The following is a 19,588-nucleotide window of genomic DNA, read 5'->3' on the forward strand; positions in this document are numbered from 1 at the left end:
AGAGGGAGTTTATCGCCACTACCATCCCCAGCTATAACAAACTTAAGGAACCTTATTATGAAAGCATCATGAAGTATGTTGCTAGTTCACTTGGGATTCATATATTAATCAAAACTCATACTATTAAAATTAATAAATAAATCAATTACAGTAATTTTAAAAACATTCATAGTTGATGGTAGGAAATTCATTTATATTGTATTCACATTGTGTCATATGCATTCATTACTTATATGCAAACTATCTCATTTTACAACATTTCATTAGCAAAGACGACTTTTAAGATTAGCATATTAAAAATTTTAAAAGTAACTCACAGCAATTTTAAATAAATATTCCAATTCTACATGTACAGATTTATCAATTTATTAAGCAACAATGGAAAATCAGAAAAAAAGGCAGCAATATTAAGGTTGATATTATTACATACATCAGTAATTTTTTCTGTTGCTTTGATTTATATTGAACACAGAGCAAGAGTGTGGTTTTCAAATGCAAAACAAGGAGTGGAATTATTCCAGTAGTTGTAAATAAAGCATTAGCAACTGCCTTACTTCAGCTGTGCATTAATTAAGATTTGATAAACTGTTAAGTTCACCAGTTCCAATCCAGGATTATCTTACCTATCAGTTCAGATGGAAGATATTGAAATGTTGAATCTACTTCTTTGCAGATACTGCCTGATCAGCTGAACATTTTCAGTGTTTACTTCCTTACAATGGTACTTAAAGTAATTTTGAATTCTTCCATTTACTGGGAATTGTTTTTATCCTGAAGATGAAGAATCAGTACTGTAGAATCAAACACATCTTTCTTCTGGCAATCTTCAGAATGATGCACTCCTAAGTGCAGCATAAGCAGGTACAGATTATATGCCTTAAATAAAGAAGCAAAATATTTTATTCCACCATAGAATAAATTTAGATGCTTCCTTCTAGGTGCCAAAATGAAATTTGATAACCTACTGTACAATTTAATGTCTCTAGCAGGAGAAACCATTTTAAAATTCATTGCTGAATTGAAGTCACTTTTCATTGAAGCATCAAATGCAGAGACATACATGGAAGAGTAATTATCCTGAATACTTATGATGAAAATCAAATGGAAAAAATATCCATCTCTTGATATCTTATTCTTAATCTTTCCTGTGTCTCATTCTTCAAGAAATATTGGAATTACAAAAAGCATGCAATTTTCAGAAATAATAGTCTTTAGAGTAAAATACTAAACAAAAGAATCGCAGAGCTTTTCCACTGCTACCATTCTGCATGTGATATAGCACATGACAGTCCAATCTGAAGCTGATAAAAGATTTGCTGCAGCTCAAAAATACAAAAGAAACTCAGTACGTGTAAATATTGGGGCAACATGCAAAAGCAAGTGTCTCTTAATTTACAGCACAGCAAAAGTTAAGGTTGCTTATATCAAAGCAAAGAAAATGAAACGACTGCAATTGTACAATGAAATACTGTAGATGCAATTAGGAAATCATCAACAAAATATTATTTTTTAAAAGTCAGACAGTTTGGAGTGCGGATATAGGACTAGAGAGAAATACAATCAAAGATGTCAAGCTACAGCAGATTTTTTTCCATCCAAACTAAATTTAATCCTTTTACTATTATTGCAATTGATTTAATTCAAATGTCTTCTTGTACTTCTTATTGACAATTTTCACTACTTGAGTTGATTTGCAGAAAAAAATTAAAAACAATTCTCAGTGCAAGATTGATGATTGATGACCTAGAGAAAACACCTACCCATTCATCAGCTATGAAGAGAAACCAAAGAGATAAATGCCAGGAACAATTTCAGCAGGTCAAATGTAAAATAGTCCTCATTTCCTGGTAATTAAAATTAACAAGCAACACACACAAAATGCTGGAGGAACTCAGCTGGCCAGGCAGCATCTATGGAAAAGAGTACAGTCGATATTTTGGGCCAAGACCCTTCATGGGGAATACGGAAAAAGATGAGGAGTCAGACTAAAAAAGTTGGGGGGGGGGGGGGGCGGGAAGAACCACAAGGTTATAGGTGAAACCAGGAGGGTAGTGGGAGGAGTGAAAAGCTGGGTAGTTGATTGGTGAAAGAGATACAGAACTGGAGAAGGGGAAATCTAACAGAAGAGGGCAGAATGCAATGGAAGAAAGTAAAAGGGGGAGGAGCACCAGAGGGAGGCAATGGGCAGGCAAGAAGGTAAGGTTAGAGCAGGAAAGAGAAATGGGGAATAGAGAAGTGGGTGGGGGGTGGTGTAGTAGCGGAAGTTTGAGAAATCAAAGTTCATGCCATCAGGTTGGAGGCTACCCAGATGGAATAACCTAAGTGTGACCTCATCACAACAGTAAGGGCCACGGACTAACATGTCGGAATGGGAATGGAAAGTGGAATTAAAATGGGTGGCCACTGAGAGATCCCACTTTTTCTGGTGGATGAAACAAAGGTGCTCAGTGAAGCTGTCTCCCAATTGGCATTAGGTCTCACTGATATACAGGAGGCCCCACAGGGAGCAATGGATATAGTACATAACCCCAACAGACTCACAGGTGAAATGTCGCCTCATCTGGAAGGACTATTTGGAGCCCTGAATGGTAGGAAGTGAGGAGAGGTAGGAGCAGGTGTAGCACTTTTTCTGCTTGCAAGGGTATATGCCAGGAGGGAGATCAAAGGGGAGCAATCCCTACAGAAAGTAGAAAATGAGAGGGAAGGATGTGCTTGATGGTGGGATCCCGCTGAAGATGGTGAAAGTTACAGAGAATTATATGCTAGACACAAAGACTGGAGGGGTAGTAGGTGAGGACAAGAGGAACCCTATCCCTGGCGAGGTTGCAGGAGGATGGGGTGAGGGCAAAATTGCACGAAATGGAACAGATGTAATTGAGAGCAACGTTGATAGTGGAAGAAGGAAAGCCTCTTTCTTTGAAGAAGGAGGTCATCTCCTTAGGTTTAGAATGATAAGCTTCATCCTGAGAGCAGTGCAGTGGAGACGGAGGAATTGAGAGACGGGAATTGAGTTTTTGTGGCAGGTTGAGGTATAGTAAAGGTAGCTGTGACAGTCAGTGGGTTTATGATAGACATTAATAGATAAGATGTCTCCACAAATAGATTAAATAGATAGGTTTTCTGTCCATTTCAAGAATTAAGCCTCAGTTCCTAAACCCCAGATTCTGAACACTTCATAGCTTACTTTTCAATTCAGAAATTATAGCCTCAAGTTACTTCAGCTGACTTTTTTTGATTTAAATAACTGTAAATGGTTAATTATGCACAAATAACAGATGTGAAAGTTTTGCAGTGATCAGTCATACAAAAATATTTTCAAAGTCACAGGATGAAGCATACATTTCACAGCAATGTAACTGTATGGCAATGCCCATGAGATACAAGTGACTCTACCATACAGGTACATAGAAAAATATGTGCATGGTTCAAGGGTGTATTTCTCTACACCAGGGGTGGGCAAACTTTTTGACTTGAGGGCCACAAAGGGTTCTAAAATTTGACAGGGGGGCCGGACTAGGAGCAGATGGACGGAGTGTTTTGGTAATACACCTCATAAGAGAAAATTAAATATCATGGGATATGTAGAAAACATGTGCTTTAATTGCAATTGAAAATGAACAAATGCATTACAACAAAATATCTGTCTTTGAAGTCCCATGGTATTTAGCTATTTATTGAAATGTCTTTTAAAACACTGAAAATTAAATGAATAAAATACAGCTTTTTTTAATAGTAACAGTTATTATTTTAAAGCACTGAAAATTCTGTTATCCTTCAAGATATTATCATCATCACTCTCCTCCTGACTGTCTTTATTTCAAAAACGGTAGGAGATGCAGGTCTACTTGTCCTGCTCCTTCTTATTCAATTGTCCCCTGTGCCAAAACTCAACAACGACCCGCACAATGACAGAACAGAGAGAGCACGCCAATATGCGGAGCTCTGTGCTCGCAAATCCCCGCAGGCTATCTCCCTTAGCCGGAACGCTGGCTAATTGTGAGCCGGTTCGGATGTGCCAGGAAATGGGTCGCCACAAGGTCACAAAGTAAAGCGCAAATGTGGAGTAATACGCTGCACCTCAACAAAGGTCAATGTATATAGAGTGCGTCATCTATTGGGAAGACGCCAGAATTGCGGGGAAAAAATGTTAACAAGGTTTATTAATATAATTTCATCAAGTTCTGCGGGCCGGATTAAAAAGCTTAACGGGCTGCATATGGCCCGCGGGCCGTAGTTTGCCCATGCCTGCTCTACTCCAAACACCCAGGATTTGGAAGTACATCAATATTTTGAAAAATATTCTCTAAAGATCCTGCATCTGTTACACAGATGCAATATACAAAGATTCTACCCAAAACCATATGTTCTGGATAGTGAATGTATCCCTCAAACTTTTATAAGATATCTAACTACTAAAGTGATCTAGAAAATGTTCAGGCCAATTAGTATTTCTTGAGTAACCTAGAGACAATGCCCAAACTGATACAGTAAAGCTGTAAGTCAAAACCAGGGCTCATATGTTTCAGAAGCGCTCTCCATTCGGCAGACATTGCAATGTGAAAGACTGAAGGCAGAAGGGGTACATCTAAAATTCTACTGAATTGTTCAGTGGAGTAGCTGATAAATAGACCGGTGTGAATCAACAACCCCATTCCTAATATAGAGCATTAACAATAGAATAGCAGTCTATCGGTTCAACTGGATAATGGAACATCCAGATCAATATAAAACTACAGGAAATAAATGAGTTTAGTTCAAATTCATGCAGATCAGTTCCCGGATACAAATTGGACTTAAATGCATGCAATTTAAATACAAGTTTAGCTGTGTACAAGGCATGTTTATTCCTTTCCATCACGATAAAAGGGGGAATGAACTATGATCAACTGAAGATGATTAACAACAAAGGATGAACACAAGGAACAATAATCAGAAGCAATCTGACTTTGTTTAAAATTTGACAAGTTGTGAAGGATGTGCTTTTCACCAAAAACTCACAAACTGATAAAAAAAAAGGTTCTTCAAAGCCTGGTTTATAGATTTGGTGGATCTGCTGTTACCCATTAGGGTGTGCTGTGGTTGAAAGCTGTTTGTGAAAATCCAGGGGTGGCATACAACTAAAAAACTTTTGTTTACTAAATTTAAGTATTAAGTTGGATACGGTTTGTTGGTATAAATAAGCTCACCCAGATGACATTTTTCTTGATTTTGTGAACTGGATTACTGTAATATGCACCAGGAGGTTTTTTTTTTATGATTATAAATTGCTTACTTGGCATGATTGGAATAGTGTCCAATGCTTTTCATCACAGTTTAGGAAAAGTGACAGGTGGGAAAGTGCATAAATTTACTAGATTTGAACATGGGAGAGGGGTTTCAGTTACCAGGAAAGACAATATAAGATGGGATTGTTCTCCTTAATGCAAAATAATAAAGACGTTCAAAATTAAAGATATTGATATTGTTTCTCCCAACCTCCTCTGATTAAGTTTTGAATAATTAGGGAAAAGGACAAAGTTTTTAAAAAAAACAACTGTGAAAATCCTTGGACTGTCGAAGACCTGATTTCAGTCAGTTGAAAGGGGAATTGGTCTGATTGGATGGAGACAGAGGTTGGCAGATAAGCCAGGATATGAGCAATGCGTGCTGATCAAAGAAGTGCATTCTGGTTGTAGAGAAAAGTATCAGAGAAAGTACATTCAGTCCAACTATAGACTTCTTCAAATATTAGACAAACATCAAAGTAAACACCTTACTATTACAGGAACAATTGTTAGATTATACATTAATTTTATTTGTCACATGTACATCAAAACATACAGTGAAACGTGTTGTTTGCATCAAATCAAATGAACGAGGATCATAATGCCTGCAAGTGTCACTATGCTTCTTGTGCTAACATAGCATGCCTACAAATTACTAATCCTAAACATACATCTTTGTAATGTGGGAAGAAACCAGAAAACCTACAGGAAAGTAATGAGCTCAAGGGGAGAATGTACAAATTTCTTAGACAGTGGTGGGAATCCAACCCCAATCAGTGCTGTAAAGTCATTGTGCTAACTGTTACATTACCTTGCCACCCTTGTTTGATGAACGTGATAGGCACAAAGCAAAAAATAATATCGAATGGCAGGTTTTCATACTGAAGGGATACATATACTTGTGTCTCTCAGGTCCAGTGTTCAGACCAAATTTCAAAATTCTTCCTAATGCACATCAAATTGAGTAGCCAGGTCATCTTTTTAAAACTGCAGATATATAAAATTTGGCAGTGCAGTAAACAGTGGGGCTGGAACTGGATAAAGAACAACATAACTAAGGATAAAGATAACAGTAAATAGGACAAAATCTAATTCAGATTTTTGAGAATTCATTTTGCTTTGATGAACAAAAGTCAAAACAAAATAGCTACCACAATCTTGAAGTAGTACAGGAAGAAAAAACTGGAAGTATATCTAGCCACAAACCACTGAAGGTGGTGGTTCATGTTGAGATGACCAGTTTAAGGTATGCAGGGCATTAGGTTTTTCCAAATAAAAAGAATGTCCAAAATAAACCCAATATTTTATAAAAGCACTGGTTATGCTTGAGTGACCATATTATAACTGGCTAACAATAGATTTAGAAAGGTTATCAATGCTTTATAGGAATGAAATGCTGATTTAATAGAATGGTGTTGGGATAAAAGATTTTATTCGCATAAGTAGATGAGAGAAACTAGAATTTCACATCACATGCTGGTGATAATAAACCTGATTCTGATCCTTTAAGGCGGGGGAAGTTGAGGTTAAATTTACTAGAGGCGTTCCAAATAATGAATCTTGAAAAGGTAAATAAGAAAAAACTGCATCCACCAGTCAAAGATCATTGAACAAATTGAAGTTTTAGGAAAATAGCTAAAGGGATCCTGAGACAAGGAAAAGAATTGCTTCATAATCTGGAATACAGGCCTGAAGGGTGCAAGAAAGATTAAATAGTACCTTACAAAAGGAAGTTGGATACTTTAAAGGAGGGGACAATAATTTCTTCTCCACACAAAAGGAATGTGAGAATATTTGATATAATTTTTCTAAATAAATAGGCTTAAAAAAACACCTCCTGTGTCTTGTAGTGCCACAATATGCTCTGAAGTTATAACAACTGCTTTCACATTAATCTTATGAAAGTCTCTGATGTGTACTATAAGTAAAATGTTGCTTTCTCTTCAACTGGGAAAACATCTAAAGGGTAGATTCTTTTTAAATCTCAAGGCCATTTTGAAGTAATGTCCTTCCATGCTTTCTTTCACCTACACTCAGCAGCCAACAATGAGTGCTGGTGCTTTAAGTAGGCACTGAAAACCACATTACCTTATTAGAATGGAGCATTCCAGGTATCCTGCACTATTACTAAATACTATATTTCCAAACAAAGGCATCTAAAACCGAAGTTATATACTAGCACATGAATAGTACCATGTAAGTGCACTGAATACTACACTGGAAGACAGCACACATGCAAAATCATATACGGAAACATCTAAAATTCACTCATCCCAGTAGTCCAAGGATTGTAAAAATGTAACTTTGAAAAAAAGTGACCAAAATGCCTTGTCACTTTAAAATCAAAACAAAATGAAGTGATCTTAATAATCACCAAGGATCCTCCATTCTGAGGTAAAAACTGCTTGGAGAAATTCATGTGGGCAGATTATATTCAAAATCCATATCGTTACTTTAATAAGGTTGACAATTTAAGTACATGAAAATGTTAATGCTACATGATTGCAGCAATAAGAATAGCAAGGCTGAAACTTCCGTCACATTGCAAGAACAATATGGAAGCCTTTATGTTTTCCAACATTGTACGATTTTGAGGATCACTATTTGCATGCAGATCACAGCACTCCCTTTTTTTAAAGGGTACGCCAAAGACAAATTGCCAATTTACTGGCTTATCACTCACTGTGTAAGGAGTCTTTAAAAATCAACAATATTTTAAATGCAGTTATTCAAAGGTGCCCTGGAAATAGTGTTTTGCTTTACTGTATATTCAGAAAACAAGCTACCAGCACTGTCATTGCACAAAGCTTTATTTACAATTAAACTTGCACACAGCAACACAAATGAACACATCAGCAGGCCACAAATTAAAAGTGATACAGAAACAGAAGCTGAGTACTTCAGTTTGCAGCAGGTAGGTAGGCAAGCATTTATATAACTGGCATTACAGTGCTACTGCATTATGTGAGTCAGTACTATACACTATACTTCACAGTGCTAATTTTGTTACTATTGTTACGAACTCATGCAAAGAATGTAACTTAAATCCGGTGCAGGTCAACACAGGAAACACCAGCACTTGTCATTCCAACATGAATATGTCACAACTCATTTTCCTAGACAAACGAGTCTCAAGCGCATTCATTCTTCAGATCTGATTATGCTCTTTGGCAAAGTCACTGTTAATTCTCTTCACCTTGTTGTCAGGTTGACGTCACTCCCTGCCTGTTGGTTGCCAGGACTGGGGGACGCCCCTCTCCTAGACTCACCTTCTTCCGGATGTCTTCATCATTCGCTCCAAGAGAGGCGTACAACTTGAATGCAGCTTGGCGAAGTTCATGAGCATGTTTGAGGTCATGGTCAAGCTGAAGATCATTAGAAAAGAGAAAAAAAAAGTACATTTATAATTGAACATTAGATATAATTACTTCTAGTCACTAGAAAGAAATTTGGTGCTGAATGAAATGAAATATTCCATTTTAACTCCTCTTAGGTTAAAGGATACTCAATCATTTTAGAAAAAAAGTGTTTTCCAAATGAAAAACAAGAAGTCAGAAACTCTACATAAATTATTACAGACAAAACAAGATGCTATTTCATTATTATTGTAGATAACAAATATAGTATGCATATTTCATTAAATAAATTGCAACTATAAATATAAGATCTGCTCCATGAATCACAGTCATCGATGAATGCAAGACACAAATAATTCAAATTACTGCTTTTGCTGAAGGTTTACAAGCACTCAGCAATCATTAAGGAATCTTATTTGAAGTGGAGAGTGCCACCTTTTGGAAAAAAGAAAAACTAATCTCCAACCTGGAGACCCAATTTGACTGACTATATATTCATTGTCTTTTATCTTCTGATTCATTGGGTCAACAAGAGGACACAAAAGAAACCAAAATATGCATTAAAACTTAGCAAGTTAAAGTTTGACACTTGTGTAGTTAATCAGCTCAATAAGTGATTATAATCTATTGATAATATTCCAATTATAGCAAAAGTTATATTTCCCCCAAAGGTTAGTAGTGCTGCAACTAAGATAGGAAACTTACTTACCCTTTTGATATCTGTGATTGCACAGACTGAACTAGGATACTTGAAGTAATCTGCAAGCATGGCAATAAGATGATCCGTGATGCTGGCAATCCTTTGCAGCTCCACATCAGGTTCTATCAAGTATGCCAAAGTTTCAGCACCTTCCACACGCTCTTCCAGCAGCCGCTCTTTACTGCACATCCTAACAAGGCATGGGAGAGTCTGAATGAAAAGGAATTATGGTTAATCAAAATAGATGCAACATTTACAATATTCTCATTTCCCATACATAGGCATGAGACCCATCAGAGTATAACTGGAAACACGAATTTCTAGCCTTAGGCCCACTAGTAGTTTCCATGTAAATCAACACCTGCAATCAATAGCATTGTATGTATTCTTCCAAATACAGATTACATTTTCTCATTTTTTAAAATTCTATCAACTGAGCCCATATAATTTTATGTAACATGACCACTATGATGCATGTATGTTTTGGAAAGGATGAGGAATTAAAACAAAGTGAATTTTGAAATTTAGTTTAGGAATGTGCTAGATTTGGTCCTACCATGAACTGTCCTCTGTCACATAACATAACTTCATATGGCAAACAAGAGAAAATCTGCACACGCTGGAAATCTGAGCAACACACACAAAATGCTGGAGGAACTCAGCAAGCCAGGCAGCATCTATGGAAAAAAGTACATTCCTGCCAAAGGGTTTCAGCCTGAAACATCAACTGTACTTTTTATCATAGATGCTGCATGGCCTGCTGAGTTCCTCCAACGTTTTGTGTGTTGTTCAGATGCTTTAAATCTGAAAGAAAAGCAAATCGCTGGAAATACTCAGTGTTAAAAGTCTGAGTGTTTCCAGCATTTTATTGTAATTACTAAAGTCCTAGATCACCAGTCATTTGTAAACAGTTAACTGTTGAGATAGAACAATTTAAATTGTTTGTTCCATAGTCCAAAGAAGCTGATTGGCATTGTGTTAACAAGCACTCCAACTATTGAAGAGACTTGTATTCTATATTTACAAATATGCTTTGCTGCTGTGAGTTTAAAGAACAACCAAAGTGAAAATCTAGCATGTTCTTAAAAATAAAAAGTGGCACAAGTGGTGGAATGATGTGGAATAAAATACAAGCCTGTTGCCCTAATGGCATAAATCGACTAGCGGGCTCCATGAATAACCCTCTTCATTGGAATCTAATGATGATTCTGAAGCACTTTGGGATACTTTAACGTTGTTAACAAGAGGTGCTGAAATGTAAGCCTATTATTATTGTTTGTTGAATACCATTTCACGTTGTGGTCAGCTGCCCAAGAAAACAAATTATCAATTTCCCTCTGCATTTATCCTTCAGGAAGTAGCAGTTTTAATGGAAAAAATAAAATTATTTTTTAAATCTTAAATCAATATGCCAACATGTAAAAGGCAACGCCATAGTTTGCAATGGTTATTCAAAGATCTCAACAGACAGCATTTTTGCAGGAAGTGGACAACATAAACTTCTGAAAGATTCTAACATTTTAAATATTTCATTGTAGAATTCCAATCCGTACAGATACAAAGAACAACTGAAATGCAATGAACCATGGATGAACCACAGTAAGAGATATAGAGAAAGGATTCAGCAAAGAAGAGTCAAGGAGAAAGGAACGAACATAATAAAGGTTATGTTGAAAGGCTTTTCCACTAAGGAAAAATAAAGTGAAGGAGGTTGAAAGGTTCTTGAACCACTGTTGCATGCTTCACCTCAAATTGCTTGTAAAAGAGACCTGATCATCCTTTAAAGTGCAAAGGGATAAATATGTGACAAAAAGGAACATGAAAAGATCTAGGAAGGATTAGAGTTACATTACTATGCACAGGCAGTGGGGACCAAACAATGGCCTGTCATGTCATTCTTGTTCAGAAAAACAAGCAATAAAGACACCAAACCTTATTACAACAGTGTTTTCAAATGAGAAATACTTCCACATATGCAGTTATTAAAAACATATGGCACATACAAACATCTGAATTAGGAACAGAACACCACTTGGCCCCTTCAAGCCTCCTCTGCCTTTCAGTAAAATCAAAGCTTTTCTGATTGTAACCTGAACTCCCCACTCCCACCTAACTCATTTGTTTGTTGAGGACTGTGTCGGTATTTGTCATAATCTACTACATTTGTATTCAATTCCTTAGCAGTAAGCACAATTAAATTCTGAAGACACAATAGACTGCTGGGATCTGGAGCAATAAAAAAGTGGTGGGAGGAACTCAGTGAGTCAGTAGCATCTGTGGAAGCAATGTTTCATATCAAAATCCTCCACCAGGATTGATAGTGTAAAGGGGAGAAATCAGTGGAGATGAGACAGGAGCAGGTAACAGCTAGTTCCAAATTAGGAGGGGTTTATGGGCAGATGGTGAATTGGGGGGGGGGAGGAGGATGGGGATGGTGACAGAATTTGAGTGGCAATTAGTAGAGACATCAGCAGTGAGGGGAGGGGACAGCAGTCAGGGTGGGTGTGGGTGTTAAGCAGATGAAACAAGGGAAAAAATGGGTAACAGAGCTGGGGGAAAGAAGGGGGTTTGTGAGAGGACTTGGAGAAGAAATAAAGTAATAGTGGTGATCAGGACTAACTGAAATTAAGACTTCAAATGACTTTGGGTGCACACTACAAATGGGTGCAGTTCCTTTAGTAGGAGAGACAGAAAACATACATGTTGTTTTTGGAATGGGGGGGGGGGGGGGAGTTGAAACAGCTTGCAACCAAGAACTCAACAATAACATTCTGTTTGCTTTCTTAGTTACTTGTCGAACATGCACCTTTTTTTTCTGAAATGCTAATTTGGACATTCAGATCAATCTACATCTCAGAGCTCTGCAATCCAGAACACAATTCATGATAAAGTACATGAAACCTAAGGGGCAACAATGCTTTTAATGACAATTGCAGCATTGCTATATATTTGTTAAATTATAGAGAAATTAACTTCAGTAATGTAACATAAAATTTAAAAAGGTATATCTTTTCTCTTTTTGCACTAATTCCTTGGCTCACCCCAGGGCGGTTTTTTCGTTTTCACAATCCATACCTACATGTATTCCTGGTGACAAGGTGTTTGAAAAGTCTGGGAGAAGATGGAAGAAAATAAAAGCTTTGATTGTGCTTCCTTTTAAAAGAATGATTTAAACTATTATTCTTCAGTTTGACAGTACAGATCCTTTTTTTAGTTTGTCTAAATATGACAATGAACTACAAAACATTTTTTTTTACCTGCCTACATATGGAATAATGATTTTTACTAAAACCAAGTAAAATAAACAGTTTAAAGTGTCTTAATTATATTGGTATTAATTACATTTAAATTTCAAAATTCCAACTGTCAATAAATTGATCTTTCAAGAAGAAATGGCAAGACATTATTAACACTATAATGTGTCTAGCAAAACTAAACTTGTGACATAAATTTTGGCGTAATGATTTATTAATCTGCCACTCTCTCACACAGCTATTTAATTGTTCCATTTACTGGCATATTAACTACAAAGTTAACATTGTTAATAAATAACAACAAAGTTGTCTTTCTGTATTAATATTAAACGATGTAGGCTTGAATTGTACCCTATTACCTAAGAAACAGCACTCCATATAGTGCCAAATGGGGATAGAGTGCCTTCTGTCCTGTATGAGTTACATTAAAATAATACTACTTTATACCTTCTTGCAGATCACTAGGTAAAATATAGTCAATCACTTGTGATGAAAACACAAGGAATGAAGGCGAGTGTAGGAAGGGGTGAAGCTAAGTAAAAGTGGACCAGGGCACACAGGCATAATTTTGTTAACATACAGTGGCATGCGAAAGTTGGGCACCCCAGTCAAAATTTCTGTTACTGTGAATAGTTAAGTGAGTAGAAGATGAACTAATCTCCAAAAGTCATAAAGTTAAAGATGAAACATTCTTTTCAACATTTTAAGCAAGATTAGTGTATTATTTTTGTTTTGTAAAATTTTAGATTGAAGAAAAGGAGCACCATGCAAAAGTTCGGGCACCCCAAAAGATTTGAGCTCTCAGATAACTTTTACCAAGGTCTCAGACCTTAATTAGCTTGTTAGGGCTATGGCTTGTTCACAGTCATCGTTAGGAAAGGCCAGGTGATGCAAATTTCAAAGCTTTATAAATACCCTGACTCCTCAAACCTTGTCCCGACAATCAGCAGCCGTGGGCTTTTCTAAGCAGCTGCCTAGCACTTTGAAAATTAAAATAAATGATGCTCACAAAGCAGGCAAAGTCTATAAGAAGATAGCAAAGCGTTTTCAGATAAGCATTTCCTCAGTTCATAATGTAATTAAGAAATGGTAGTTAACAGTAACAGTGGAGGTCAAGTTGCGGTCTGAAAGACCAAGAAGAATTTCCAAGAGAACTGCTCGTAGGATTGCTAGAAAGACAAATCAAAACCCCTGTTTGACTGCAAAAGACCTTCAGGAAGATTTAGCAGACTCTGGAGTGGCGGTGCACTGTTCTACTGTGCAGCGACACCTGCACAAATATGACCTAAATGGAAGAGTCATCAGAAGAAAACCTTTCCTGCATCACCACAAAATTCAGCATCAAAAGTTTGCAAAAGAACAACTAAACAAGCCTGGTGCCTTTGGAAGCAAGTCCTGTGTACTGATCAAGTTAAAAGAGAACATTTTGGCCACAATGAGCAAAGGTATGTTTGGAGAAAAAAGGGTGCAGAATTTCATGAAAAGAACACTTCCCCAACTGTAAGCATGGAGGGGGGGGGGGGGGGGGGGGGGGGAGAGTGGATCAATAACGCTTTGGGCTTCTGTTGCAGCCAGTGACACGGGGAACATTTCAATGGTAGAGGGAAGAATTAATTCAATTAAATACCAGCAAATTCTGGAAACAAACATCACACAGTCTGTAAAAATGCTGAAGATGAAAAGAGGATGGCTTCTACAACAGAATAATGATCCTAAACACGCCTCAAAATCCACAATGGACTACCTCGAGGCACAAGCTGAAGGTTTTTCCATGGCCCTCACAGTCCCCCAACCTAAACATCATTGAAAATCTGTGGATAGAACTCAAAAGAGCAGTGAATACAAGACGGCTAAAGAATCTCACTGAACTAGAAGCCTTTTGCCAGGAAGAATGGGTGAAAATCTCCCAAATAAGAATTGAAAGACTCTTAGCTGGCTACAGAAAGTGTTTACAATCTGTGATATTTGCCAAAGGGGGTGTTACTAAGTACTGACCATGCAGGGTGCCCAAACTTTTGCTTCAGGCCCTTTTCCTTTTTTGTTATTTTGAAACTGTAAAAGATTGAAAAAGTAATCTTGCTTAAAATATTAAAGAAATGTGTCATCTTTAACTTTATGCCTCTTGGAAATCAGGTAATCTTTTACTCACTTAGCTATTCACAGTAACAGAAATTTTGACCAGAGGTGCCCAAATTTCTGCATGCCACTGTATATACTTCCTTGTTATATGTAGGAAAACATTAACATTTGACAAGCACAAGAAATTAAGTGACTTTCCTTGCACTATAGGCTGAGTACAGACAAGAGGGCATGATTGCAGTGTTGAGTTTACCTTTAAGAAACTTGGATTCAAGAAGTCAACAGGAAATATATATAGAGGAAAGCTGTCTATCATGTAGGTAAAATTCTGTTGTAGGATACACTAGCTGTGAAGGTATGTGGGGAGAAAACTGGAATTAAGCTGTCAATCATTGTAAACAAAAAATAAATGAGACGAACAAGTAACTCCATCACAGTATTCACTAACATGGCAAAATACATGTGCACATAATTGTAAAAGAGACCTTTTAAAAAGGGACGCACATCCTAACTTCATTGTTACTAGTAAGTATTGCCTTCAAGCAAAAAAAAACTTGGAGATACCTTGACATGACAACTTGTACTGCTTCTTCTCCTCCTCCACCCCCCCCATCTTCTTATTCTGCCTTCTACCCCTGTCCTGATGAAGAGTCTCAGCCAAAAACATCGACTGTTTATTCCTCTCCATAGATGCTGCCTGATCTGCTGAGTTCCTCCAACATTTTGTGTTTGTTGCTCTAGATTTCTAGCACTCTTGTTCATGGAGATACTCCTGTGCTGCACTGGAAGGTATACCCACATCCATTACAAGTAGTATCCTAAGGCAACTTTCTCCTATGACAACTTTGTAAACAGGAAACAAAGGGGAAAGTGATAAATAATTCAATGTGGTCACGGGGATTCACATGTCATTTTTTTTTCTTCTGCAGGGTAATCCAGACACAGCTCAAGTACAAATGAGAAATAGATATGGAACTTCATATTCGTACTCAACTTGCCCATCATGGCTTTCAATCATTCTATTATATGGAACTGCATTCGTAAAGCAAAGTACTTCATGTCAGAAACCATTATATGGCTGAATTATTTTTCATCATATTATGAACACTCCACAAATAGAGACACACACAGCAAAATAAACAGCATGTTACAAGTAAACAAGCAGATTACACTTTTGAAATTTCATACCTACCTTTAAAACTATACTGTTATCATCTGTTCGAATTGCTCCAGCCCTGCACATGTACGTCAAACTGAGAAATAGTAAAATTGTGTTAGAAATCACAGAAATCATCTTCACTGAATATACAATAGAAAGAACTTTTTATAAATTAGATGAACCAACGAAGCTGCAATAATATCTTTAAAACTAAATAAGTATTTTCAAGTGATTACTACAAGGAACAATAAAATTCTGAACTGCTAAATTCAAATTTGTAGGAGCAGCTTATGTAAAAGATTAGCAAAATGTGCATGTGACCAAATGTCACTAAGGAGAAAATTGAATTGGTACCATTTCGCAGATGTCAGCTGCATTTCAATAGGTTTATCCCTCTGCATCATCTTCACAAATACTTGGGGTAACAATTCACCATCTACCAACACTAAAATAGAAAACAAATCATATTAGGCATGTTTTAAACAAGATGATCAAAGAAGTGATGGCTGGTCTTTTTAGCAACTTTTACATGAAAGAGCTTTTATTGTAACCAAATTAACAATAACAGCAAATATTGTATAATACCAAAATATACATGACTCTTCTGAGTTGTACCAGAACACCCCCCTAGAAGAGATACTGTATCATGGCATGAAAACCACCTAATGGCTTTGAAGTCAAAAAACAGGAAATGTTATGGACAATGCAATCACTGGTTTGAAACACTAGAGGGCACATTTTATCAGCAAAATAAGCACAACTGCAGAAAGCAACAACCCACACATTACAAGCACATAATTAATCTTTCAGTGACTAAAATTGTATTCTAAAATATGTGCCAGCAAACCTACAGAGGATGTCAACTTACTAACTGAACTGAAGCCCTGGGAAGAAAAAAAGTGCTATTTTTAAAAAAAAATGGCCGCAATATTAAGCATACTGGTGCAAACGCTAAAAAGAACTGCACTTCGGAGCTCATTTCATTAAACAAATTTCACTTCATTCTTTGACTGCTCCATCATCCAATAAGAGTACATCTTCTCTATGACCAACCTCCAATAACTATCTTATTCCCATACCATTTAGTACAAGTAATTTATAAGATATATTAAATTAATTTAAAATACTCTTTTCCAATCCTTTCAAATCCTGGGGAGTACAATTCTTATTGTTAACCATTTGAACATTTTATTTCCAAGAAAGTGAGTTAAGACTAAGTGAACAGACCAAGAAATCAAGCAAAAAACTCTACTCACCATTCACAAGAGTCAAAGAAACTTGAGGATTTTCATAAGCCAGGACTGAAAAGCATTTTAATGCCTGCATCTGAACCTATTGAGAAACAAATTAAAACTTCATACTCAAATCATTATATCTACACTACAGTAAACTGCATTTAAGAGATAAATATGAAACATTTCTGAAAATTTGGAGCCCTTATTTACAAAAGATAGGATTAAATATATAGATGCTCTGAAGATGAAATAATTGGTTATTAGGGGAAAGAAATAAATATACATATTAAAGTTATTACAAATTCCATGGAGCATGTGGAGATCTTCCAACAACCAGGCATTCTTTCTTTCTTTCTTTTTTTTTCTATAGGGCAGTCAGGGGGGAGGGGTTAAGGGGAGGGGGTAAGGGTTATATACATTGTTTTTTCATACTTCACTTTGTAACCACTTAAAAATGCAATAAAAAAAGTTTTTTAAAAAAAGAGTGCAGTCTCAAATATAAGAAAATCAAACTTAAGCGAACCAAAGAAAATTGCTTGCACTACAGATGATATGGTTGTTGTTTCCAGAATCGTGTTAAAACAAAAACTAAAACTTCTTGGCTCCATATTCTCTCTCTACTTCAAACACTTAAACTTTGAAAAGTATATGTCCGAGAGAAAAAATAAGAAGTGGGCTTAAGAAGAAATAGTGCCTTATGGCATGAACTTATCATTATGCAGAGATCAACAATTCTCCTCCCTAGCTACAGGAGCAGTACCAGATGACTGAAGGAGAGCAAATGTTGTTCCGTTAGTAAAGAGAGGTTATAGGGACAATCCTATTATAGATTTGCAAGTCTTACATCAATGGTGGGCAAACTAATGTAAAGGATTCTTAGGGACAAAATTTTTCAGCATTTGGAAAAGTATAGTCTTTATTAAGAAAAGGCAGCATGGCTTTGTGATGAGTAGGTTGTGCCTCATGAGCTTGAGTGACTTTTTCAAAAATGGCAAAATAAATTGATGAAGGTAGAGCAGTGGTTTTAGTAATTGGATTTTAGTAATGTATCTGACAAAGTTCCAAATGAAAGGCTCATCCAGAAAGTCACAATACATGGGATCCATGAAAACTTGGCAATGTGGATTCAGAATTGGCTAGCTTAAAGAATAATAGTGGATGTATTCTTTTTGAAGGTCCGTGACTAAAAATATTCTGCAGGTTATTCTGGGACTCTGAGATTCTTTGTGAATTTTATTAAATGACTTGGATGAAAACGTGGAAGGGTGGGCAAGTTTGCAGGTGACACGAAGGTTGTTGGTGTTGTCGAAAGTGTAAAAAGTTACCATGGGTTACAACGGGACATAGGCAGGATGCAGAGATGGTCTGAGAAGTGGCAGATGGAATTCAATCTATAAAAATTTGAAATAATAAACTTTAAAGGAAGGTACAAAATTAATGACAGGTTTCTTAGCAGTCTGGAGGAAGGTGGATCTTAGGTTCAAAGTCCACAGATCCCTCAAAGTTGCCATGCAATTTGATAGGGTGGTTAAGAAGACATATGGTGCATTGGCTTTCATCAGATGAGGGATTAAGTTCAAGAGCTGTGAAGTAATGCTACCACTCTATAAAATTTTGAATAACCTACACATTAGAGTATTGCATTCAGTTTTGGTTGCCTCATGGTTATAGGATGCGGAAGTTTTTAAGAGAACGTGCTCTGACATTTAAATATCATTGATATGTCTAGAGATGGGGTCCACATCACCAGGATGCTGACCAGATTAAAGAATGCGTCTTACAAGGAAAGGTTGACTGAGATTGGATTTTTCTCTTTGGGAAAAAGGAGGATGAGAGCCAACTTGAAAGAGGTATATATAATTATAAAAACCATATAGAATAGGCAGTCAGTGGCTTTTCCCCAGGGCAACAATGGCTACTACCAGAGAAAATACTGTGGAAGTAGGTTAAAAGATTTGCACAACGTTGTGGGCCAAAAGGCCTGTACTTTTCTGTACAATGCTCTACATTCTATACTTGATAACTGTCACATTCCAACATCTGTTTCTACCCTCTACAACAACCTAACTAGAGCCAAAGGGAAAAAGTATAACAATGAATGAATATACTTTTAACATGTACTTTCATAAAACTGACTAGAGTGATTTTTCATCTGCCTTACCAACTAAGGAACCCTTCAGGGATATAGGAATTTGTTCCTTCTCTGTGTATTATCTCACACAACAGTAGGCTCACATTTGGATCAATTCCCACAGATATTTTCATTACATCCATTTCTGTCTCTCCAATCCTTAGAGCTACTAGTGCTGCAAATATCAAGTCTCAATGACAATCACATCATTCTGCCAACTCAGAACACTGATGCTCTGACATTTAAATATCACTGATATGTCTAGAGATGGGGTCCACATCACCAGGATGTTCTGCTGTTTATATTTTTCAATACCATGATCCATTTATTGCAAAAACTCTGATTTCAAGTACGCTAAAGCTCCATCTCCACATGCTTAGATATCTATATTCCCAATATCCTATCCCTAA

The 19,588-nt window shown here is 36.7% G+C and overlaps 1 protein-coding gene across 3 annotated transcripts in view; it reads right to left on the minus strand.

Annotated features, from left to right (window-relative positions):
- armc8 (armadillo repeat containing 8) overlaps window positions 1–19,588 on the minus strand; it is a 140,189-nt gene that overhangs the window by 83,248 nt on the left and 37,353 nt on the right. For all 3 annotated transcript variants that reach the window (XM_059967001.1, XM_059966999.1, XM_059967002.1), the window contains exons 8-12: window positions 17,069–17,144; window positions 16,167–16,257; window positions 15,846–15,906; window positions 9,330–9,530; window positions 8,534–8,629 (exon numbers count right to left, since the gene is read on the minus strand). In XM_059967001.1, coding sequence (XP_059822984.1) covers window positions 8,534–8,629; window positions 9,330–9,530; window positions 15,846–15,906; window positions 16,167–16,257; window positions 17,069–17,144 — 525 coding nt within the window. The remainder of the gene's footprint in view (window positions 1–8,533; window positions 8,630–9,329; window positions 9,531–15,845; window positions 15,907–16,166; window positions 16,258–17,068; window positions 17,145–19,588) is intronic.

Source organism: Hypanus sabinus, chromosome 4, assembly GCF_030144855.1.
Source record: "Hypanus sabinus isolate sHypSab1 chromosome 4, sHypSab1.hap1, whole genome shotgun sequence".
Taxonomy (NCBI): domain Eukaryota; kingdom Metazoa; phylum Chordata; class Chondrichthyes; order Myliobatiformes; family Dasyatidae; genus Hypanus; species Hypanus sabinus.